This window comes from Meleagris gallopavo, chromosome 1 (assembly GCF_905368555.1).
Source record: "Meleagris gallopavo chromosome 1, MGAL_WU_HG_1.1, whole genome shotgun sequence".
Classification (NCBI taxonomy): Eukaryota; Metazoa; Chordata; class Aves; order Galliformes; family Phasianidae; genus Meleagris; species Meleagris gallopavo.
In genome coordinates, this window is record NC_139404.1 from 127939371 (window position 1) to 127965109 (window position 25739).

Consider the following 25739-nt stretch of genomic DNA (forward strand, 5'->3'; position numbering starts at 1 on the left):
TTCAGCTCATAAAATTTTCAAATGATGCAATTTTCTGCATTTTTAAGCAGAATCCTACTTTCATGTAAGAGATAAGGGTAGGTTTGAAGGTCTCCTGCATGAATCCTGAGGAGCCACTCTCAGCACCAGTGTAGGCATTAGTGTGGAAAAAAACCACACATCTCAGGCAAACAGAGAAATGTCAATAAAACACATTTGACCTCCTAGAGAAGAAAGAGGAAGTGAAGGTAGTGCAAATAGGAATCTGGGCAGATGTTCAATACGGCATTGAAGGCAGAGAGAAAAATTACATATGAACCTGATAATGAGCAAAATGAACCATAAAGAAACAACAGAATGCTGACCAAAATTGACATTACTCTAAATAGAGAAAGTAACTCAGAGGGAAGAGAAGAAAAACTAAAAGGAAGGGGGAAAAAGCAAGACTTGAAGTAGGAGATAAAGAGAGGAGCCTTTTATGCAATAGGAAGCTGAAGCCATACATGCAGTCAGAAGGTATAGAAAGCAAAGGGAAGTCCAGACATCCATGTGCAAATATGATCTCTGGTAGGACAGTTCTATAGAGCAGTTTTCAGTATCATAGGCTATATTCTATGACCCTGGTAACTCAGAACCTGCCTGCAAACCAACTGTATGTGGTTTCTCAGCTTTTTCATGATAATAACTGAACGCAGAAAAAAATAATAATCCATAAACACCTTTTAAATGTGGTTGTGTAGTTTATTTTCATGGCATGAATGGTGGCCTAAAGGCAAAACAGAAGAATTTGTGACAAAGCAAATGGAAACAGCCTAGAACCTAAAATTGGAGCCTGAATACTCCAAATGAGAGATGAAAGCCCACAGCAAAGGAGCAGTCCTGTTCCAGTTATTACTCTCAAAATGTGCATTAAAATCAGCTATATCATTTCTCTTACATCATTGTCTCATGAAGAGACAGACCAGGAGCCAGATCTGCTTTGGGAACCACAGGCATGAAAATCCAGAGCTGGTCATCAGAAAGCTCAAAAAAACTAAGCTCAAGCTCAAAGAAGTTTATGTAAAGTCACAGAAGATGTCAAGTTGTAACACTTTACCTCTCTGACCTATTGTAACCTACCATGGGCCCACAGAAGAAGGAATATCTTCAGTTCCAAACAAGCACATTCTCAATCATGGGTTTAGAAATCCTTGCAGGGATGGATTCTGTAGTTCATTGGACTTCTTCTTCCTTCCCAGAATTACTACAAGAGGCAAGCACTTCTCATTTGTCACTTAGTGGTGACTTCTAAGCAGCAAAAAAATTCTGTGGGAGCCCTTTAACACCCAGGCCTGTTATCTTTTTAAAAAGAAAGAAAGAAAGAAAAAAGAAAGAAAGAAAGAAAGAAAGAAAGAAAGAAAGAAAGAAAAAAGAAAGAAAGAAAGAAAGAAAGAAAAAGAAGAAGAAGAAAAGAAAGAAAGAAAGAAAGAAAGAAAAAAGAAAGAAAGAAAGAAGAAGAAAGAAGAAAGAGAAAAGGAAGAAAGAAGAAGAAAGAAAGAAAGAGAAGAAAGAAAGAAAAGGAAGAAAGAAGAAAGAGAGAAAGAAAGAAAAGAAAAGAAGAAAGAAAGAAAGAAAAGGAAAGAAAGAAGAAGAAAGAAGAAGAAAGAAAGAAAGAAAGAAAGAAGAAAGAAAGAAAGAAAGAAAGAAAGAAAGAAGAAGAAAGAAAAAGAAAGAAAGAAAGAAAGAAAGAAAAGAAGAAAGAAAGAAGAAAGAAAGAAAGAAAGAAAGAGAAGAAGAAAGAAAGAAAGAAAGAAAGGAAGGAAGAAAGAAAGAAAGAAAGAAAGAAAGAAGAAGAGAAAGAAAGAAAGAAAGAAAGAAAGAAAGAAAGAAAGAGAAAGAAGAAGAAAGAGAAAGAAAGAAAGAAGAAAGAAAGAAAGAAAAAATAAATCAATGACTGAGCACAATAAAAACATTCAAATATTGTGTAAAAAAATATCATAGCAACCTATCCCTACATTAAGAGTCTCTTGCTTTAAGAAGAGCCAAAAAAGAGTCATTACATGGAGCTCTTTAGAATCTTAGAGCATGAAGAACTTTAAGATTATTAAGCACTGGTCACAAATTTTGGTAATTTACACATTATTAGTAAGCATTACATGTAGTATTGTTTTACCGAAACAAGTCATAGCGATTTTTAAACAGCTTTGCCCACATGTGAGTTTGGAAAATACCAATTCCCTTTTATAGCTGGAGGACTGAGGAAAGGAGATAAAAAAAGTTCATAATAACCTTTTGATATTTAATTCTCTTGTGGCCTCTAAACTCTGCTGTTTGAGAGATGTACTAGTTCTCAGCCACAGAAAATCTCTTCCAAGCACTGCTTTCCATTAGAAGGACTCAGATCCCAGATTAGAGCCCCATCTCTCCTAGAACGTCTTCATCTATTGCCAAACTGATAATACAGTTTAATTTTTTTTCCATTTCCCTCACTAATAGCCCTTCCTTTCTACACTATGGGCAACCTCCAAGGAACGATAGCAAACGCAACTGTAGAGCAGATGGACTGAAAAATGAAGACAGAAAAAAACCTTTGGATTTAAGAGCCCTGGAAAAAAAAATGTGGATTGTTAATTATTTAAAATGTAGAGCCCACTTTTAACATCCAAAAAAATATATATATATCACAATCTGGCGGAATGGGATGCAAAGTTTTGCTCTGGTGACTTATTTCCTTACAGTATATTACAGAACATGCTATATAAACAGGCGAACATAGGAGCTGCAGGCCTGAGAGGTCTAATTTACAGAAAGATCTCAAATCCCATCACCTTGAATATCTCTCCTGCCTGAGGCTCCTTGGCGAGGGTGGCCTCGTCCAGCCCATCGTAGGCAGACGTCACGTACATCTCCGTGTAGTCCTTTCCTCCAAAGCAGCAGGAGGTGATCCTTGAAGTCGGCAGCCTCACAGTTTGGATTCTTTTTCCTGGAAAAAATACGAGAGTTTCCAATTCCCTTTTTACAGGGAGGATGTAAATGTGAAATCACCATGAGCGAAGGTATCATAGCTATGGTTGTTTACTCAGAAGGCACTGCCCTTGCTGTGGAGCCAAGCTCAGGAGTGGTCTCCTCCAGAGGTGCCCTTGGAGGCCTGGCTGCTCAGGCAGGCTGTCCTCGGAGCAAATCTCACCTGTCTCTGGATCGATGCGGATCACTCTTCCTCCATCAATGCAGGCCACCCAGAGCTTCCCCTCTGCATCAATGCACATCCCGTCGGGCATCCGCTCCTCCTCCTCCAAGTGGTACACCAGTCTGGGGCAGGCTGCAGGAGAGGCATGAGACAGCTCTCCAGGAGTGTCTCGTTATGAGCAAGGCATCCCTGAATTTGAATATCAGTAATTATCTCTCTCTCTCAAGCAAAGATCAAGAATTGCACTTATTTTGAGGGCCAGCAAAGCCCTCCATTTTGATTAGGCCTGGGTATCACATGGGCTACGGCACAGGGCCTGCACCAAACGTAGGCAGGACAGGGAACATTGGGATTTCATATTTTGGGGAGAAAATCTTCATCAAATCTGTTTTAGAAATCCTTTCTCCTAAAATTTGGACAGCAGAAAAAGCAGCAATCTGAGCAATTGCAATTATTTTGTATGATTTTCACCCATGATTACACCAAGGTCACACTGACCGGAGCACAAGGGATGAAAGTTCAGCTGTTCCAACTCCCACAGAGCATAACAGCTTGATACAGCCCAAAAATACTTCACAGTTTTGACTGAGGTTCTATCAGTCAAGCTCATATTTGAATTTCCTTTCTGCATAAAAAATATTTGTTTAGAAAATGACTTTATGTGAAATTTATCCAACATCTTCAGATAATTTTACCTTCAGAAATGAGAAACTGAAAATGAGAAAATGAGTAGCAATGATAATTTGTTTTTTAAAATACATTTCTGTGACATACTTGCATGCTAATTCTGCATTCACGTTTATGAAGTGAAAATAATTGAAGCATTCCAGTAGATGGCAGTCGAGAATAAACAGCACCCTTGTTAGCATAATCTAATTCCCAGGATAAATGGCTTCATCCCTGCAGCTCCTTGGGGACTGTTCTAAACACAAGCCATCTATCCAGCTGAAAGTGCTAAAGTCAAAGGACTGCCAAAAGATAGTTCACCAAGTGCACCTGCCATATAACTAAACTCAAGAAAAATCACAGTCAGCCTGCTAAGAAGCTGTAACCACAAGATATGAGATCAGATAAACCACAACATATTACACTCCCCAGCCTTGCTGCATAAAGAGCAAAAACACTCCTTGAGAACTCAAAAAAGTGTGTGTACCAATCTTTCCAGTGCATAAGTCATAGTTGAAGGCATGCACAGCGTACGCCAGGCTGTCAATGTGAAAGAAGGTCCTGTGGTCCAGGGACCAATCCAGACCATTGGAGATGTCCACTTGGTCTAACTGTTTTATTACTGATAGGTCAGGGAAAAGAGTATAGAGAGCCCCTTGCCGTCTTGCTCGGACCCCTGGTGCTGTCTCCTCAGCCATCGTGCCTGAAATGAAAGCAGGAGAAGTGTTGCTTAGGATGGAAAAGCTTGTTCCCACAGGAACCTGCTTGGCCAGAAGCTTCCTTTAACTTTTAGCAAGAAGTCCTAGCAACAGGCATTGTTGTCACACTCCTTTAAGCTTTAGTGACTTCAGCTATTATTCACTGGATATTGAATGCTCTAGTGCAATAGTATACATTTCCCAGGTAGTCTCAAATAATGAGAACATCTCCAACCCAAGGTAACACTCGGTGACAAAGCAGCTGAACTGTGGAGACATTGTGGGATGGAGAGTTTGTAGAAATGGGCCTGGAGAGGTCCTATACACCAGAGGGTGGTAAAAGCCATGTGGGAAACAGCAGGGTGGAAGAAGAAGAGAAAAATTATCTCCTCATGGCAGTGAGAATGGGGCAAACTGGGTGCTGTCAGAATGGTGAGATAGAGAAGAGGAGCTGTTCTTGGGAAGTGATCCTGGCCAATGGCAGGACGAGTTTCTGCATGTCCGTGAGCTTTCAGTCTTAGGCAGCAAGAGTGAGAACAAAGCCACAAGACACCAAAGGCTGAGGTTTTGCTTACAGCCCTCAAAGAAAAAAAAGGATGCAGGCAAGTGTCATATGCTCTTGTTTTTTTTTGTGGGCTACTTTTATTATTCAAATGCACTGTGACCTCAAAATATAGGTGCTGTAAATCACATGGCTTCCTCGAAAAACAGTAAAGAAATAACAGAGTTGAGATTTTTAAAAAATCAAATTACTCTTCAGTGTTGCACTCATTGTTTAGTTCTGATTCACCTTTTCCAAAGAGAGAATTCAGCAATGAGGGGTAGTAAGCTTGCGATAAGGAGTATTTACGTTTTCTTTCAGCTGCGACAATCTGTTTCAGTTGGTCTCATATACTGTAAGATTTCTGAGTTACTTTTACAACATTTGGCCATAGCTGCTTTTGAAATCACTGATCCACTCTGCACAGCTAGGAGCAGGTGTACAAAGCAGATTTTCTTGAATTTCTCTCCTATTCTCACTCTTAAGTCCAGTGACGCATCATCCCTAAAGTATAACTGGGAGCCAAAGGTATTTGCTGATTTTAGCAAATACAAAAGAGGACGACATGGCTGGCTAGCAGATAAAGTGTGGGGCCATTTCCTCTCTCATCAGTCGCTCTCTGCTCCCGCTGTGGATGGCTGTGCTTGAGAGGAAAACAAGCACAGGGGCACCCTGGCTGCATTGCAACCAGTGGCAGCCAGAGGCTTTCTGCCAGCATCATTTCCCACATGCTGCAGGTTTTTGGGAAATGCCATCTGCCAAGTAGAAGCAGAGCCTTCCTGCCTGACAATCCTTGTGGGCAGCCCCTGCCCTCACCTAGATCAAAGGATTCAGGATTGCATGTCCTCCTCCTCTGGGTGATCGGAGGCTGAAGCAGCAGCTGAGCACAGCACTCACAAGATCGCCCACACTGGCGACAGTGGTTTTTGTGGGGAACTCAACAAAGGAGTTGACATGGAATAAAATGCACTACATAAAACACACCGTCATTGGTTTCTCTTTGCTCCAGAGGAAAATTCTGCTAGGGACTCACCAGCAAAATACCTCCCCTTTGGATCCACTTTGCCATCATTGAACCTGTTGTTGGGTTTATCCTGCTCAAGCTCGAGGATGGTGGTGACCTTCTGGGTGTCCCAGTCCAGAAAGGCAAACCTGGTCCCCAGGGTGATGACATAGCCCCCACGCTGCCGCAGGGCCACAGAGCTGACACGGGCATCTGTGGGTGAGAGGGAGCAGGAAAAGATGGTTACCTCCGGGCCGACCAGCAGCCCTGACCTCCCCCACCTCTCCAAGGGCACCCCTGGCCCAAGAAAGGCCCAGTTGATGCAAACAAAGCAAAGGCAACATTTCTCCAGTCACCTCTGCGACATCTTCAAGGACCACATCTTGCCATCTCCACATCCTTCAAATATCCCCACCTTCAGGGAACGCACAGCCCTTGGGACTAAGCCATTCCCTCTGCAGACACAGAGGAGACTCCTGAGACAAGTGAATACCCACGACAGTTGTGTCCTTACCCACAGACACGCACTGCACCTCATGGCTGATCGCACTCCAGCGGCAGACTTTCTGGCCATTAATGTCAACATAGACGAGCGCGTTCTCCCGTTCTTCCCAGACCGGGCATTCTCCCATCCGGTTCTTCTCCTTCATGACAGATTCAATTCTGATGGAAGAGGACATGGCCTGAGGGGAAGAGAGTCAGGAACTGATTTTATGAAAAGCTCCCAGTGTGTGCATTTTTCATCCTGACAGTGCTTAAAAGTGGAATTTGTGACTGGCAAAGTCTCTCAAATCCCAAACAGTGGAGTAATATAGGAGGCTCCTGTGACATTTCTGTGGTCTCAGGTTTTATCCTACCTGCTCTGGTTTGAGCAATCACCTCCTTTACACAGCTATTGCAAAACAGAGGGGGCCTTGGCTCCCACAGTCAGCGCTGACAGAGGTGTCACTGCTGCACCCACCCGTTAGAGATGAGAGATGTGCCCTGGAAGCTGGCCAGCCCCTGACACAATACTCTTCCTATAGCCTACTATTGTTTTGCAGGCATTGTTTCCCAGCAGGTGAGCTGAGGATAAGATTTGCTGATAATTCATTAGCACTAACAGCTTAAAGTTAAGTGGGAAGAGCCAGTAATCACCATGAGCGAAAATGCTCATATTTTGGAAGCATGGACCGTTCTCGCTCTTTGGTCCTAAGGTGAGGTCAAGACAATTGGTTTTGTCCTAGAATATAACCTTCTCTCCCCAGAAACAGTATACGAAGAAGATTCTGAGAGTGCAGAGTCAACACACTAATCACTAAGAAGCAATTTTGTCTGTACACATTAGGGTACGGGATTGGTAGTTATTTGATCTCATTGGTTCTTTGCCCAACTGCTATGTCTATATGCCTTCTATTTGCAATATGTACAGAGCATCTCTGGATCTCTGCTTTGACACTATACTTCACTGAAGACGCAGACAACATTATGTCTAAAGTAAAATCCAAATACACTGTGAGATGCCAGAAAAAAACTCCTAAAACTCCATTTTGTGCAGCACCTCACAGCTGCTGCCCACAGCACTAACGTGTCAGCAATGAGCGTGCAATAAAAAAAATAATACTTCCAAGCAGAAACCACCAAATCTTGCCATATTCTCCCCAAAAAGAACAGAAGAGGCTAAAAACATCCCGATCACTCTGGCTGTATCCTCTCTGCAGAATGTCATCAGCATTTCAGCCTCCTGAATCCATTACGAGAATGAGGCTGTACACGTTATTTCCTCTTAGGAATGAAGAACTAATGTCAAAACATCCACGTGAAAATGAAAAGCAAAGCCAATTCAAGTCAATAACTGGCCTTACAAGGATCCCTTTCTGTTTTACTCCCTCCCCTGTCAGCAGACATCATTCCATTTTGAATTTCAAGCCAAAGTTCTGCACAAGACAACAGACAGCAGAGCAACAGCAGCCGTGTACAGCGAGGAATTGTAAGCACCATCTTCCCTGGGCCAAGCAGCTGAGCGCTTCCATCAAGCTGTAGGGCAACAATGTGAAACTCCGTGGGTAATCAAAACAACACACCTGCCGAGGAAAGGGTTGCAGGACTAGGGCCAATGCCTGTTTTCCAGCATGAAACTGGCTGCTGTTTTCAGAGCTGATTAAAAATGAGTAAGAGCTGATGCTATCAGCAGCAGGCAGGAAGCCGGCCGTGCTTTCCATGCAGTCAGCAAGTGAGGCCGCGGGCCGAGCGGGTGAGCAGCACAATATACAATGGGAAAAATCCTTGCTCAGTGTTTTCTTGTGTCATGAGAGCAGGAGAGGAAGAGAGACACTGCACCCCACACGTGCCCTGGGGCCAGCCCCATCTTCCCCAATTTAGGTGCAAATGAGTATTTCGGGTGACAAAAAGGTGTGTGGGGGTGGCTTCCCAGACTTTATTTTTTCTCCCTTGTCTGGCATCGGCCATTTTTTGGTCTATGGAAGTGCAGGTGGGTGATGCAGAGTGCCTTTTCCCGCCCAACCTGCCCTGCAGAGGGAGGGTGGTCCTGTATGGAGTCAGGAGTTGGATTTGATGATCCTCTTAACTAGGGGTATTTTATGATTCAAAGGTAATAACGATGTGAGGAGCAGACAGGAACATGGCAGGGACATGGCTGGGAGAAAGCCAGGGCCACCCATGGCATCCTGGCCCGTGGCAGGAGCCTGTCCTGAACTGGCACACGGAAGCAATGCATTTCCTTACCTATGAAAGAACGTAACAAACACTCTAAGCTGATGGTCAAATTATTCACCCAGATAAGTAAATAACTGAGTTAGATCACAGTCATCATTGTTTCAAACCCAGAGATAACAACTTTAGAGCCCTAAGCCAGAGACGCTCTAACGTTCCTCACCAAAGCCAGTAGCACTCCCAGCTCCAGCTCCTGCCAAGCTCTCACAGCTGTGCCTGAGCTGAGGATAAGCCCCAGGCTGCACCACAGCACGGACCTTCCACCTCTACCACAGAATCGTAAAATTAAGGTTGGAAAAGAGTTCAGTGATCATCCAGTCCAAGTACCAGCCCATCCCCACCATGCCTGCTAACCATGCCCCTCAGTGCCACATCCATACCTCCGGGGATGGTGACTCCACCACCTCCCTGAGCAGCCTGTGCCGCTGCCTCACCAATCCTTCTGAGAAGGCATTTTTCCTAATATCTACCTTGCGGCACTACTCATTTTGCATCATACTTTCTTTCCACCTAAAATTATACAATTATACCTCTGAAGATTTCATGTAGAATTATATATATACACACACCATTCTATATATCATTCTATATATATAAATATATATATATAAATTTCCCACTAGCATTTTTCCTAAAGGAATTTTAATGGAGAAAACCATATTTCCTGCTCAGCTCTTTTGTTCTGGTTACTTGACCTCCCCCGCCACATACAAGCCAAGTCATGCAAAGGCAGGAAAACTTTTCCTTTACACAGTAACAAGCAAATTGCGCACATTGCCTGGTCAGCAAGCAGCTTGGGTGCAACTGGAGGTTCCTGCTGTCCCCCTGCCCAGGGACCCCCAGGCCTACAGCACTGAAGACGTCCTCACACCACCCCAGACATGATGTACTCACTGGTGCACCTGGACCCCAACAAAGTTCTGCCCCCAGTCCATTTCTGCCTTCCCAGAGGCCATCTCAGACGCTTTGCGGTCCCTGGGCACAAGTGGTGCAAACATGCAGCAACCTCCACTATGCACTTTAATCTGCCTCTAACTCTGTCAGTTTGCAAAGCATGAATGTAAAGCAAAGTTGGCCACACACCCCTGTACCTGTACCTGTACCTGTACCTGTACCTGTACCTGTACCTGTGTCTGGGGCTCCCTGCTCCCTTGCAGTGCTTCCTGCTGGGCTCCAGCCCTGCTGATCTGCTCTGGTGCTGCTTCTTATAGGCCCCAGCTCTTCCCAGCAATGCAGCTGGGGGAGTGTAGCGAAGCACTAGCACACCATGCATATTAATGCAGTATTTAAATACTGCTATTTCTCTCGTGTTACCTACAGGCATGCACTCAGACAATAGCACTGAATTTGTTACTGCGACTATGCAAGTGTTCAGCAAATCTGTCGCTCCTCTCCTTTTTTCACTAGACCCTGAATTACACTTGCATAGCTTCTTCTCCTTAGAGTACACTTCAACTTTACTCCCTCTGGAAACTTTGCTCTGCATATAATTTGACCATCCCCAGCCCTTAAAGTCTTTCTTCAGCTAGACAGTTCCCTCCTCCAGCCAGTAGTGCTGTCCTGGTGACAAGCGACATGGTTAGAGCTCGTGAAAACACAGTCACTAACACACTCCAGACAGCCACTCACCTCAGCAGAAATCCACTCAACGCTGCTGTCCAAAAACCAGAGGAGGACCTTCTTGAGGGTTCACCTTTCTGTAGGACTGAGATGGTCCCTTCCCGACCTTCAGCTGGGCAGAGCTGCAGCTCCCCCGGCACACAGTGCTACCTGCTTTAATTCTGGCAGAGCCCTTTTACCTGCAAAGGATTATTTGAGATTTCCCCAGCTTGGTTGGGAATAAATACGCTTCACCTATGACTATAGATTTTGGTCACGAGGATGAAAAACCCCTCAGGGCACAGCAGCTGCTCCTCCTGATACAGTTTCTCCTGTCATTGGGCTCTTGCTCAACCCAACACGAAATCAAGTAAGTGCCATTAATAAGACAGAGACTGAACAAAAGCCAGGAAGCCTTCCCCATGGAGGGAGCCAGCAGGTGGGAGGGAAAGGCTGGGCAGCGGCAACTGCTCGGACCATTTGTAGGCCCATGCTCTGTCAGGAAGCTCCAGTTGGAATACGTCCCACTTCCCAGGATGCTGGAGGCAGCTCTTGCTTTGGCATTGAGGGCTGCTGGAGTGCAGCCAGGTTTTGGCAACGTGGTAAGCACAGCTCTGTCAGCAGAGTGGGCTCTTCCTCACCACTCGGTGCCTCTGAAACTGGCTGGAAGAAGTGCAGCATGTGACCTTGTGAAAGGGAGAGCATGTCTTCCTATAATTTCTAGGTAAGTCTCCTGTGCCTGCCCACCTTCCCAAAGCAGCGGGTACAGAGGTGTGTGCCCAACGTGCCTGCCTGCAGCCCCCCACACATGGAGCAGAGGATAGGGGGTTTGGGCCCTGTGTATCTTTGTGCCTCTTGGCTGGCAATGACAAACCCAACTCCAAGAGGACCTCTCACACCAGTGAGAGTGCTGTCACCTCTCCCGTAAACATGAAGCAAACTGCAAATGAGGTAGGAGAATAAACAACAGAAAGAAAAAACTTTCATAGAATCACAGTCATGAATCATAGAGTGCCCTGGGTTGAAAAGGACCACAACGATCATCTAGTTTCAACCCCCCTGCTATGTGCTGGGTCGCCAACCAGCAGACCAGGCTGCCCAGAGCCACATCCAGCCTGGCCTTGAATGCCTCCAGGGATGGGGCATCCACAACCTCCTTGGGCAACCTGTTCCAGTGTGTCACCACCTTCTGTGTGAAAAACTTCCTCCTAATATCTAACCTAAATCTCCCGTCTCAGTTTAAAACCATTCCTCTTTGTCCTATCACTATCTGCCCTTGTAAACAGCCATTCCTCTTCCTGTTTATACGCTCCCTTCAAGTACTGGATGATCACAATGAGGTCTACCCAGAGCCTTCTCTTTTCCAAGCTAAACAAGCCCAGTCTCCTCAACCTTTCCTCACAGGAGAGGTGCTCCAGCCCTCTGATCATCTTTTGTGGCCCTCCTCTGGACCCATTCCAAGAGATCCATGTCTTTCTTGTGCTGGGGGCCCCAGGCCTGGACACAGTACTCCAAATGGAGCCTCACAATAATTGAGTATAATGGGACAATCACCTCCCTCTCCCTGTTGGCCACCCTTTTAATGCAGCCCAGAACACAGTTGGCCTTTTGGGCTGCAAGCGCACACTGCTGGCTCATGTCCAGCTTCTCGTCCACCAGGACTCCCAAGTCCTTCTCCACAGGGCTGCTCTCGAGGAGATCTTTCCCCAGTTTGTATAAATACCTGGGATTGCCCCAACTCAAGTGCAGCACCCTGCACTTGGCCTTACTGAACCTCATGGGCCCACTTCTCCAGCCTGTCCAGGTCGCTCGGGAAACAAATTATTTCACTAGAGGAGAAAGTTACAATATCCAATACTTTATTAGCGTGAGAATCTTTTACTACAACAAAATATACCGTCAGATACCTCAGTCTAAAAATATTCCACATATTTCATTAGTTTTTCATCCTTTCTTGATGAGATAGCGTAATTATGGTTTCAAGGCAAAAGATGCTGAACACCCAGATAAGACCTTCTGACTTGTCTTACTTAAGTCAGTTTTCTTGAATCCATTCCGAAGAGCGCACATCTAACCCGCAAATGGATATGGTGGGATTCCTTTCACGCCAAGCCCAGTGATCTACCAAAAAAAAAAGAGAGGGGGAAAAAAAAGATAAATGCAGTAAGTCACCACTATGGAACACTCTTCTTTCACAATCAGAACTGCTTTAATTTAGAAAAGGATGGTGTCCAACCCGACATACTACTGCGCTGTGTATCCAGCTTAACACAGGCTGGAATTTCAACCCACACTCTTTACACACTAAGCAATCACAGGCCAGAGGCCACTCCTCAGTCCATCATCCATTCCCCAAAAGCCTCTTCTCAGATGCTGCCAAGCCATAGTTCTGTAATTCCCCCCATCTATACAGAAGTGCAGGGTCTTTAAAACACAATCCTCAGGTGAGGTATTTTTTAAAGAGAGAATTTAGTTATAACTATCTAGAGAGTAAATAAAAGCAGATGTTTTTATCTGCCATTGTTTAGGATACAAAACAGCTTCCCATAATAAACAGAAAACTCCCTCCTGGGAGGGGAGCAGTAAGAACAGGTGAGGGCATAGGAAATTTGCACTGTCAGCTACAATATGCCATGTATTGCAGGGCCTACAGAACATTTCCCAATCCATTTTATTTGGTAGTATGGATGTCGCCAGTAATAAATTTTAAACAAAGAAACATTTTCAAATCTCTGAATACATTTAAGTTTCTCCTCCTGCAACAGGAATCAAAAATATGAACTTCACATGTATGAATGGCATTCTAACAACCACCCTCCTCCCTCTTCCCACCACTCCAACTGTCGTGTTGTCTAAGTGCAGGAGGAAAAAAATGGCCTTCTAAAATGAAAGGAAAAAGAATCATTCACCTTGAAAACCCCACCAGCCTGCGGCTGCTTTGAGAGCCACTCTCTATCCATCCCATCGCTGGCAGAAGTCACATACATCTCTGAATAATCCTTTCCTCCAAAGCAGCAGGAAGTCGTCTTGTCAACAGGAAGCTTCACCGTCTGGATTCTTTTTCCTGGAGAAAAGCATGCATGCTGTTTCTTGTTTGTCTACTTACAGCAAAAAATTTAAACAAATTATTGCAAATAAGCCATGTGGAGTCAGGCACTCCACAGAAGCAAACAGGGAGGCCCTGGGAGGTCCCATGCTGTGTTTCAGCACACTCATAGACACTGGGACACAGAAGACAGGTTTCTGTTAGCCACACTGCTGCCAATCAGGTGTTATTTGACAAGTTTCAATCTCAGTTATCACAAATGAATCGCGACCCAAATCCCAAATTAGAGCATGTCCTCTAATTAAATGCTAACATCCATAGCACAGACATCCACATCTGAGCTCATCATCTAGGCTGCCATATAGGCAATGGAAATGGGATTTAATTCCTCCCTAAAACAGGTCACATGAAACCCGCCCCAGACCTGCTGACTTCTCTGTTTTAACTACAAAGGAAGCCTGGAGCGAGCAGAGCTCGTGCAGCTCTCGCTACGCCGCCACTGCCTGAAGTTAAGGAAGATTAATTCCTAGAAGATTTTCCTGAAATTTTAATAACCTTTCAAATAAAGCTTGCATAAAATAGAGATCATGGGACACGTCTGAAGTTTACAAAAAAACTCAGGGCTACCATAAATATTATGCATTTATTATGCCAAGAAATAACTACCATCCTAATGACAGAAGTAAACAGATTGCCTCTGGAGTTAACCAAAAGACTGCTGAGACACTTCAAAGAAGATTTTTCTACAACTCCTCCAAATTCTGGGCAATATAATAATGGCTTGTAGCCATCATGCCTGTCTTGTTTATCTACAACTGACTTTCACTTTCTAGAAATACATTTGAATCCCTTACAAAATACATGATTTCCCTGGGTCTTCAGTTATGTGTGCACAAGACTTGGTCCCCTTACAGTAACACACTGTTCAGTGATGTGCTGAAACAGCAGAATACCAACCTTGATATTGGGAATTCTACAAAAGAATGAAAAAAAAATGGAAAACTGGGTCTGCTGGACACCTCTGAGAACTTTTTGGTCAGCTTACGAGTAGGGTAACATTTCCCAGGATGTGTTTATCAAAGCACTTTTGCCTTGTTTATTATGTCCTCTAAAACCTTTTGCCTCGCCCAACAAGCTGCGCTTTTGTCTTCTGCAATGCAGTATCAGAACTGCAAAGAACTGACAGAAGCACACACCAAATGGCTTCATCTTTCTACAATACTGAGCAGGGCACAGGCACAGTGAAAAAGAAAGATGTAGCTGTAGGTATCCCTGTTCATTGCCAGAGAGTTGGACTCAATGACCATTAAAGGTCCCTTCCAACTCAAAGGATTCTGTGATTCTATGTTAATTAAGCCATAGGTACAGTTCTGCCACAATTTTGGCTCAGACACACCTGGTTGGGGTTGCTGCTCCCCACGGATTATTTGGGCTCTGTTTTGGTGTGAGAAGATACACTGGCTGTGCAGCCTAAGTTACAGTATGGCACATGGTGCAGGACTAAGGGACATGAATGTAACCCATCTACCCAAACCTTGGACTGAGAGGGATGTGTGAGTTTGTTTTTGTTTTACTAAATGCCCTCACACAAGAGCTGGATACTTTCATACTGTCTTGCTTTCATTTCCAAAATAAATGAAAGAAAATAGCAAGCTAACAGTGGTGAAAGAACCTCTTGTGTGAAACAGACAGGGAAGTTTGACTCTGAGATTCCTTATGTTGCATAACAAGCTTCTTTGACACTGACCCACAGTGATTAAAGTAAAAATCAAAATAAGTTAAAAAAAAAAAAATCATTATCAGTGTAGTGGTGCTTAGGTTATATACAAATATAGTTACCTCCTTCTTTTTTTTCCCTGAGAAAAGTAAATTTATCTAAATATTTAGAAAATTGGGTGAGAAGAAGCCCTGTGTGTTGCCTGGGAGTGACGAGGACCAAAATGAGTTCCAAGGCAATGATCCTGCCAACAGGCTCCAGCAGCACTTAGTGGTTACTCAGTCAGCTGGAAGTGGAGAGATTACAACGCTATATGGGTTACGTGGTGTCTTGTAAAACACTCCAGAGGCCATCCAAAAAAACTGTCTGACACAAAGTCTGAGCAAAAAGGAGAGGGAAGGGTATTCAGAGGGTGAAAACACGCATCAAAGGAGAAGAGGCATGAGTCCATGAGATAAGGGAAGAGGCCCTGATTGCATCTGCAAAGTGGTCCCAGCGGGGAACAGCCTGGATGATACTGTTTACAAAACTCTGAGATGAGCAACATCTTCCTGGAGATGTGAGAAAATCCACACCTGGATGCTCTGAAATCCACCCAAAAAAGTATTTTTTTATGTTTGGTGTCTCTAGATGAGAAAAACTTTAACAAATCTTTCAGAAACCCTGTACAATCAAGGGATACAAAAAATTATTGTTGAAGAAGAATTGGAAAATAACTAATTTCCCATTAAAAGGCATGGTTTCATAAAACCAGATCACTAAGTGACTGGACAAGAGATGGCACACGCACAAGTTAGACATCCCTTTTGAGCCCCTGGAAAGCCAGTGGGATCAGTCAGCACAGCCTTTCCCTGTAGCACATCCTGAATCCAATGGCAGCAGCCATCTAGGCTAAAGAAGCCTCAACCTGAAAACCTGCTTCACCCTGAACCTCAGAAGCTACATTTAGAAAAGATGCCAAACCAACAAGTCTTCTTGCCCAGAGCTGCTGGGATCTCCCAGCTGGAGCTTTGTCCTCCTGGGGTTATGTCCTGCAGGACAGGAGGAAGTTCCACAGGTTGGCAGAGCCTTGGATGGATATAAATAAAAAAGAGAAGGGAAAAGGCCACCTGAACCTCAGTTAAGACCCTGGAGGAGTCAGAAGAGAGCTGGCAGCCTACTTGGTGCACACGTCAGGTTCTGCAGCATGCTGCAGAACAGGCCCACATCAAGGGATGCTGGCATCCCTTAGTCTGCAGCCCCATAAAACCCCATGACTTCTGTTAGAGCAGGACCAGCACAGCAGATCCTGCGCTGCATCATGCAAACCTGAGCTGTCTGAGACTTGTCAAAAACAAGTTCTCATTCTCACCCACTAGCCTCTTGCAGACAGTGTGGTTCAGTCTTTCTCAAGTGCTTTTCAAGAGTTTATACCCAGACAAAATCATGCCTGGCAGACCACCAAAGATGAAATGGGAGTAGCAATACATGGCAGACTCAGACAATGGGCACACCCAAGACATTACTGTGGGAATGATAAAATGCTGCGGGATTCATTAAATATTTTTTTTATGATTTCAGTTGCAAAATTTATCATGCAAATAACGTTCAACAATAAAAAAAAAATGTTGCTGGCATCAGAGTCATGTGAAACTTGTATTAACTTCAGCAGGGTGCCCAAAACAAAACACCATGTTAAAAAAGCAAGAAAAAAAAAAAAAAAAGGCTTAAATCTCCATTATCATTTCATGGCTTATCAATAATTTTCCACGCCATTTATTACCAGTAAAGGTGAATATGATGTTCAATTTAGAGGTTGCAAGAGGATGGTAAATCTTTGGTGGATACAAGAGGATGTCACTATGGATGCTTAGCTATTGCCTACCTACCAAGGGTGATAACACAGACGAGCTGCTCCAAAGGCAGCTAGGAGAAATTTTTGGATCCACTGGCATCATCCTTATGGCAAATTTCAACTTCCCGGACACCAGCTGAAAATATCATACTGCCATGACATGTAAGTCTGCAAAATTCCAAAAGAAGGCTGAAGATCACTTCCTGTTACAAGTACTTAGCGAGCCAACTAGGAAAGGTGCCCTACTGAACCCGCTGTTGAGAACTGAGAAGGCTGATGGTAGGTAGCAATGGTAGGTGGCCATCTTGGCCACTGTGATAATGAATTAGCTGAGTTCAACACTTTTGGTGTAAGGAGAAAAAGGGCCAGCAGAGTTGGCACCCTGGGAATCAGCTCTGGAGTGTTTAGGGGTCTGGGAGAGCTGGTTGATTTTTAAGAACCAGCTTTCAAGAGCCCAAGAGCAGGCAATCTCATTGTGTCAACAAGTCATACTGGCCAGTGTGGTGTCCGACAACAAAATAAGTTGTTCTAAATATGTCAAGAGTGAGAAGAGGCCTAAGGAAAACACTGGATTGTGCAGATGGTCACCTAGCGAGTAGGGGATCAGGAAAAGTCGGAGTCATATTTAGTACCTTTTTTGCCTGTTTTTAATATTAATGTTAATATATATTTTAATATTAATGACAGATCTTGAGCTGCCCAATCCTCTGACTTGGAAGACCATGACTGGGGGAGTGCTGACTTTCCATTTCTGGCCACTGAAACTGTAAGGGACCATTTGTAACAGTTGAATGTTCAGAAATCTATGAGGCCTGACAGGAATGGACTTCAGAGTGCTGAAGAAGACAGCACATTATAGCTGAACAACTCTCAACAGTCCACCAAAGACTGAGGAAGCCTGGTGAGATCCCCACTGACTGGAAGCCAGCTGATGTTCCACCCAGCTACAAGAAGGGTATAAAAGAAGACGTACAAAACTATAGAGCTGTTAGCCTAAACTCAGTACCCAGAAAAATTATAGAGATCGTTCTGGGTGCTATAAAAAGGCACTTAAAGAACAAACCTATTATCAGGCATAATCCACATGAGTTCGTCAAGGGAAAGTCCTATCTTAGCGATTTGATACCTTTCTACAGGAAGGTCACACGCTTGGTAGATGAAGAGGATGTAATCTTTCTTGATTCTAGTAAGGCCTTCAATATCATCCCTCACTGCATCCTTCTGAACAAGTAGCCCAGCTATGAGATGAACAGATACATGTCATGCCATACTAAGTGTGGAACTGGCCTTGCAGAGGAATCTAGATAGACTAGAGCATTGGGCAATCAGCAGTGGCATGAAATTCAATAAAGAGTGCTGGGTGCTGCATCTCACTGCTCCCTGCAGTTCCCTGAGTAGGGAAAGCAGAGGGAGATGCCAGGCTCTGCTCCTGGGAACAGATGTCAGGACAGAACAGCACAAAGCTGCATAAGGGGAGGTTCAGACTGGGCATTAGGAAACATGTATTTACCATTTAGGTGGTCAGACATAGGAACAGGCTTCCTAGAGAGGTGCTTGGAGTCCCACACCCGTCAGCATTCGAGATGCATTTGGACAATGCCCTCTATAATATGCTTAAACTTCTGGTTAGTCCTGAATCAATCAGGCAGTTGGACTTGATGATTTTCGTAAGTCTAACTATTTTCATGTTCTATTCAAATGTTCTATTTTAACTCAAACAATTCACATGTGTAACAGTAATTCCTCACTGCAGCTTTACCTTTTCCAACACAACAGAGCCTGGGAACAATGGAAACTTATTTACAAAGCTAACTTCTAGAAGCAATAAAAGACACTTGCTAAAAAAAACCAAACTAACTAAAAATTAAAAAAAAAAAAAAAAGACTTAAGAATAACAGTTGTACCATATCTGTGTTGAGGAGAGAAGAAAAAACTCACTTTTTTTTTTTTTAATGCAGTCTTTGCAAGGACTCACCTGTCTGAGGATCGAGGCGAATCACTCTCCCACCATTGTAGCATGCAACCCAGAGTTTGCCTTCTGTATCAATGCACATCCCATCAGGAATGTTCTCCTCTTTTTCCAGTTTGTATATACTCCTACGGTTGCCTGCAAGGTAGAACAAAAAGTACAACTAAGAGATGCTCTCTTCTGGTGTATCACTCATGCTCCATATTTAGAATAAAAACTAATGATTTAGAATATAAATTAATTATTTTAAAAATAAATAAATATATATATGAATATATATATATTCAGAACATGAACTACGCATTCTGAAAGCAGACTGAATTCTTTCAAGTATGGCTTGCTTCCAGTCAGAGAACTGGAGATTTTCATCAGACTGCTGAAACATGCCAATTATCAGTGTTACAACACAAAACTGACCTTCAGCTACATAAACTGAGAGTTTATATAAACAGAGATTTAGGAAAAGCAATAACTTCAAAGGCACACTGTCAACTTAAAAACAAATAGTTCTATCTGAACTTCTATCCACTGTTATTAAAGAAAATTAAAACCAACTTTCCAACATTGTTTATTTTATGCTCTGACAACTTCAATGTTTCTCATATGTTGCAATGCTTTTAATGAGTTTCCTTTGTGCTCCCAGGGATTATCAGATTGCCCACAGAAAAATAAGCAGGGGGAAGGAGGGAGAACCACACCATTTCCTAAAGAAAAAAATAAGTCATAAACCAAAAATGTAGTAAACACATCAGGACAAGATGCTACACCTAAAATGATTTAAAATGTTTTAAAATTAACAATATTTCAAATTGTCAGGATTCTTTTAAGGCAAAATCCTGCAGTCTGTGCATTCAAAAGCAATTTCTTAGTCCAAGTCAAATTTTTGTTTTGCCCAAGCATGTAGGAGCCCTTATGGGCTTGTTTTGCTTTGTTTTAAATGAGTGAAGGAAGAAGACTTTTGAGTTACTGATTTCCAGCTGTTGCTAAGATCTGTCTGCTTGGGATTTAAAAAAGAAAATAGGGTGAAAAAAAATCTAGAGAAGCCTAGCAGCAGTTTTGAAAAGCTAGCCTCATGCAGCCACAGAAATCTAAGCATACAAGGAACACTGCCCTTTTTATGCAGGAAGATCAGATCAGATCATGTTTAGTAACAGGAGTCCAGATTACTACTCAAACTCCATCACGCAATTGAAATATTTTATCCTAGCAATTGCCTCTGGTTTGTTTGAGATATAGACCTATGGGGGCACAGATGAATTTTAATATGGCTTCTGCTGCTTTGTTCTAAGGAGGATTGTGAAGAAGCGCACGCGAAGCTCAGAACATAATTCATCATCTTGGTAGTAACCAGACTGAAAACTAACACCACAATCTTCAAACACAAATGACTACTTTAAAATACCACGGTTCGTACCAATTTTTCCAGTTTGGAGGTCATAATCAAAGGCATCCACTGAGTAGGACAAGCTGTCAATGTAAAAGAAGGTTTTGTGATCCAGCGACCAGTCCAGCCCATTGGAAATGTCCACCTGATCAAAGTGCTTCACCACAGAGTGGTCAGGGCAAAGAGTGTACAGGGAGCCCTGGCGAGGCTCCAGCACTGCGGGTCGAATCTCTTCAGCCATCGTACCTGTGCAGGGCCATAGGGCAGAAAGCAGGTTCAAAGGGAATGAACAGGGTTTGGTGGCAGCCCCTCGCTGTGACGATGCCCACACTAACAGTAGGAGAAGGGAGCAGCGCAGGGGCTTCAGAAATTCAGGGAAGAACCAAAGAGGAAGGCAGATTTCAGAAGTGCTCGCATCTAGCAGATGACAAAACACAACCTTTGTTTTGACTGCTGAAATGGCATGCAGTCCAACTTCTGCAAAATCCTTTTACTTTCAAAAATAAAGGTGTTGGCAACACTTAATTTCCAACATACCTTAACATTTTGTATTGTAGGAAATACTTTCCCTCAGAAACTGTCTTACAAAAATTAATCTTTGTGGACCTATGTTGTCAGCTGACAGTGGTTCTTGAGAGGATGCAGAAAAACAGGCTAAGGTAAACCTGAAGACCTAACTGCACAGCAGGTGCACCGAGCAGTGCTCTTAAAGCCAGGAGAGAACCAGGAGATGGCTGAGACAGGAAGATACCTCTGACTGTCATCTAGTCTCACTCCTGCTCAGAGCATGTTGCTCAAGACCAAGGTCAGTCTGGTCTTGAATATCTCCAGAGATGGAGACAGCATAGCTGCTGTGGGAAACCTGCTCCACTGCCTGACCATCCTAACAGATGACAAGCAACACAGTTCTCTTACATTTACACACAATTTCCTTAATGTCAATCTACAACCTCTTGTCCCAAGTACCACTGAGCAGAATCCAGATCTCCCCTCCTTTCCCATCACCCCACCAGGTTCTTACAGCCGTGGATAAGATACTCCTAGGCCTTCTCCTCTCTGTGCTCCAGTATTTCCATTCGCACTTTGTCAGAACTCAAAATGAGCATACCAACAGGGTGAAGACAAGGTGTCTTAAACTAGGCAGACCTAGACCCTGTTCATTGCAGGGAGGTTGGACCTTTAAGGGTCCCTTCCAACTGCACTGAATAGCAGCCCTCTTTTTACAAAAAGAATCCTGATTAGGTGGTGACCAGGTGATCCAAATACATTTCTAAGTGGGACTGAAAAATGGAAGACAAAAAATCCTTGCTATAAACTACATATAAAAACATACGTGAACTATATAATTTGTATTTTTATATATGTATTGAGTACAAACCAATACTACATCTCCAACTGACTGCTGCATGCTGACAGTAAAACCACAGAGGAGGAACAGGGCAAGCACTGAGCAGCCACAGAAAGGAACCAGATGCAGCATACCTGCAAAATACCTCCCTGCAGGATCTACTTTCCCATCGTTGAATCGGTTCTTTGCTTTATCTCTGTCCACCTGAGCAATGGTGGTTACCAATTGCTCTTTCCATTTCAAAGCAGCAAACCTGGTTCCCAGTGTGATGACATAATCCCCCGACTTCCGAAGAGCCACAGAGCTCACAGGAGCATCTAAAAACAGGAAGGGAGGAAAGTGTCAGTAATGGCAGATTAGTATACAGCAGTTAATTAAAAAAAAAAAAAAAAGAAGAAATGAGTGTGAAGATAACATCTCTGTAAAAGTCTCCAATCAGATGCAACATAAAGGAGAGCAACTTTAAATAGAGCAATAAAATCTGAGATAGAATTTAACAGAAAAGCCTTAGGAATATGCATGGGACTGATCATCAACTCTCTAACTAAAACATTTGCTGTATTTATAGCTTTGTAAAGATATAGTTTGCTAATGCTTACAACCACCATAAGCCATCCATGCTGCCAAAAGGAGCTGCTTCCTGCTGGCCACCAGCTCGTGGCGCCCTTTGGTTTCTAGCCCCACCAGAGACACCACCACATAAGAAACATGATGCAGGCAGTGCCCAACTGCATGTGCGCATGGGGAATGGGGAGCTACACGAGGGCAGAGCTTTAGAGTGCGAAGTGTTCCAGCCACTCCAGTACTTCCCAGACCTTTGCTTTCTCCATGCCTCTATTTGCAAAGAGGGCACATTCACCTTTTCATATGGCCCACTGAATGAACCAGGGCTGCCAGGAGCTCTGCTGGGCCCTGCTGAAGATGTACACGTGCAGCACAGGCAGCAGTGTATCGATATGGCACCCTTGTCTCCCCAAGCTGCAGGATCACAGTGCCACCAGCCCCAGAACTCTGAGGAGCAGCACTCATTTCAGGTTCAGCATGGCTAACTGTCCCACTCAGGTGTATGAGCACTCTGCTGAAGCTGCAGGTAGTCCTGGCTCAGCTATGCTGGCAAGTGGGTGCCGCTTTCTTCTTCCTGATAAAGCACTGCAGGAGAAAGGGTACAGCAGGCCGGAAAGATGGAAGCAGCCACCACACTGCTCCACATAAACACAGTGTAAGCAACCATTCTAGCCCTCACATCTGGCTTGGCCGCAGCCACCTAGAGGGCTTTGCTGAGGAGCATCCATTTGGAACTGCCCTTCTTTGCAACACCATTCTGAGCTGCACAGGAAGGTGGCTGTACGGCCATAGCGGTGTCTAAAGGGCATCTGAAGCTGTTGCTAACTGTGGGGCTACCGTAATTCTCTGTGAGCTTCAGTAATGCATCATTTCTCTCATTTTCTACTTCGGACATCAACCCACTATTTTAACTACGTGACACTCTCTGAGTGTTCTTTTTTCTCTTGTCTATAAATTATGATATCCTCAAAGGCACAGCTATTCATTATGACTATCTTACTACTAAACAGAGAAAATGGAAGGAAGCTAAAAAACAAAAAAACAAAAAAAAACCTGAAGAGCAGCTACTTCAGCTGCTATCCCTCCTACGTTTGCAGAGGCTGATCAGGAGACCTGAGAGCGGCCTTTCTGTATCTAAATGGGGACTATAAGGAAGAAGGGACAGACTCTTTAGCATGGTCTGTTGTGATGGGACAAGGGGAAATGGTTTCAAACTAAAAGAGATTTGAATTGGGTATAAGGAAGAAGTTTTTTTTACAATACGGGTGGTGAGGCACTGGAACAGGTTGTCCAGAGAAGTGGTGGATGGAGCTCTGAGCAATCTGATGTAGCTGTAGGTGTCCCTGTTCATTGCAGGGTGGTTGGACCTTTAAGAGTCCCTTCCAACTCCAACAGCTCTATGATTCTATGATCACACAGATGCGGCCCAAGCCAGTGATGCAGAGGGTGGGCAGCGGCACTGCTGCAGCCAGGTCAGGGGAAAGGAGTTTGGGAAACAATGCTTCCAGATTACAGAATAGCCAGGGTTGGAAAGGACCTGAAGGATCATGAAGCTCCAACCCCCCTGCCACAGGCAGGGCCACCAACTTCCCCATTTAATACTCGACCAGGCTGCCCAGGGCCCCATCCAAGCTGGCCTTGAACAGCTCCAGCAACGGGGCATCCACAACCTCTCTGGGCAGCCTGTTCCAGCACCTCACCACTCTCTCTGTAAAGAACTCAAAGAACTTGCACCACCAAGCATCACAGCAGCTCCTTACCCACGGACACAGCCTGCACCTGCCCGCTGGCCGCATCCCAGCGGCACACCTTCCTGCCCGTGATGTCCACGTACAGCAGCGAGTTCTCCTTCTCGTCCCACACCGGAGACTCCCCGAGCCTGTAGCGGTCACTCCCGATGCACTCGATCTTCACGGAGGACATACCTGAGGGGAAAGCACAGCTGTACACATCTGCGGGCAGCAAGAGAGCAGCGCGGCCGGGCACACGCGGCTCCCCACCGCGAAGCCGTCACGGCCAGCACGGGGACCGCTCGGCCCAGGCCCGTGCCCGGCCCTCCCCGGCCGCTCCGCCGCGCCTCTCTCGGCGCCGCCGCTCTCGCCGGGCGTTGCGACTCTGCCTGAAAGAAAGAAAGAGTCGATCCCGCCGGCAACAGCGCGCCTACCTGCTGCCGGCCCGCACCGCCGCGCCCGGCCCGACGCCGCCGCTCTTATACGGCGGGAGGCGGGGGAGGCGGCCACGCCAACCCGGGGCCGAGGGGCAGCGGCGCGAGGCCGTGCCCGGCCTGCGGCCCTCCCCGGGGCACTGCGGGGCGGGGGCTGAGCCGGGTTGGGCAGAGGGCCGACGGCGGCACAGCGCGGGGTCACGTAGTTGCAGTGCTTCTTCCGGAGCCATTGAGCCCCGAGGCGAACAGCCGCGCTTTCGTGGCCCTGAGTCGGGTTTGCGCACAGAACAGCGCGATTTCACTCATAGTGCTCTCACCTCGATCACAGAATCACGGAATCCTCCCCTACGACGACAGGCTGAGGGAGCTGGGCTTGTTCAGCCTGGAGAAAAGAAGGCTGCGGGGTGACCTCATTGCAGCCTTTCAGTACCTAAAGGGAGCCTACAAACAGGAGGGGAATCAACTCCTTGAAAGGGTAGATAACAGCAGGACAAGGGAAAACGGTTTTAAGTTGGGGGAGGGGAGATTTAGGTTGGATGTTAGGAGGGGGAGTTCTTTTCAGAGAGTGTGGTGAGGTGCTGGAACAGGCTGCCCAGAGAGGTTGTGGATGCCCCGTCCCTGGAGGTGTTCAAGGCCAGCTTGGATGGGGCCCTGGGCAGCCTGGTCGAGTATTAAATGGGGAGGTTGGTGGCCCTGCATGTGGCAGGGGAGTTGGAGATTCATGATCCTTCAGGTCCTTTCCAACCCTGGCCATTCTGTGATTCTGTCACCCAAGGCATGTTATTACTGACTGCCAGCACAGAAAGCAAACATCCAGGAAAAAGAAGTACCACAGTAGCTCTGGGTTTTGTGCATTTCACAAGGAAAGTTAAAAAAAAAAAAAAAGACAAAATTAATTGAGAAGTTAATCATAGTATCATAAAGGTTGGAAAAGACCTCTGAGATCACTTAGTCCAACCACCAGCCCATGCCCACTGACCATGTCCCTCAGTGCCACATCCACACGGTTCTTGAACACCTTCAGGGACAGTGTCTACACCAACTCCCTGGATGGTGGACACTGCCTCACCGCTCTTCTTAGATGAAAATTTTCTCATTATCCAACCTGAATCTCCCCTGGCACAATCTGAGGCCATCATTTCCTCTCCCCCTATTGCTATTATCTGGTTGAAGAGGCCAACTCCCATCTCATTACAACCTCCCTTCAAGTAGTTGTAGAGACTACTAAGGTCTCCCCTGAGCCTCCTCTTCTCCAGACTGAACTAAGTTCCTTTAGCTCATAAGATTTGTGCTCCAGACTCCTCGCAGCTTCATTACCCTTCTCTGGACACTCTCCAAGGTCTTGATGT

The 25739-nt window shown here is 44.9% G+C and overlaps 2 protein-coding genes across 3 annotated transcripts; both read right to left on the reverse strand.

Annotated features, from left to right (window-relative positions):
- Positions 1–714: 714 nt before the first annotated feature.
- LOC100549042 (regucalcin-like) lies at positions 715–8350 on the reverse strand. Of its 2 annotated transcripts, XM_019622594.2 has the most exons (7): positions 8117–8350; positions 6568–6736; positions 6084–6266; positions 4299–4514; positions 3146–3277; positions 2787–2941; positions 715–1310 (listed from the first exon to the last, which is right to left on the reverse strand). In XM_019622594.2, the coding sequence occupies exons 1-7, from the start codon at positions 8252–8254 to the stop codon at positions 1254–1256; spliced, it is 1050 nt and encodes a 349-aa protein (XP_019478139.2). In that variant the 5' UTR covers positions 8255–8350; the 3' UTR covers positions 715–1253. The 2 variants fall into 2 exon arrangements, with proteins under 2 accessions (XP_019478139.2, XP_085072993.1); XM_085216867.1 differs by lacking the exon at positions 8117–8350 and having other exon boundaries at positions 715–1317; positions 6568–6735.
- Positions 8351–12206: 3856 nt separating this feature from the next.
- On the reverse strand, positions 12207–24540 carry RGN (regucalcin). Its single transcript, XM_085213354.1, has 7 exons — positions 24391–24540; positions 23987–24151; positions 21797–21979; positions 20345–20560; positions 18937–19068; positions 13274–13428; positions 12207–12485 (listed from the first exon to the last, which is right to left on the reverse strand). Exons 2-7 carry the CDS (start codon positions 24147–24149, stop codon positions 12435–12437), a joined length of 900 nt encoding a protein of 299 aa, XP_085069480.1. The 5' UTR covers positions 24150–24151; positions 24391–24540; the 3' UTR covers positions 12207–12434.
- Positions 24541–25739: the final 1199 nt, after the last annotated feature.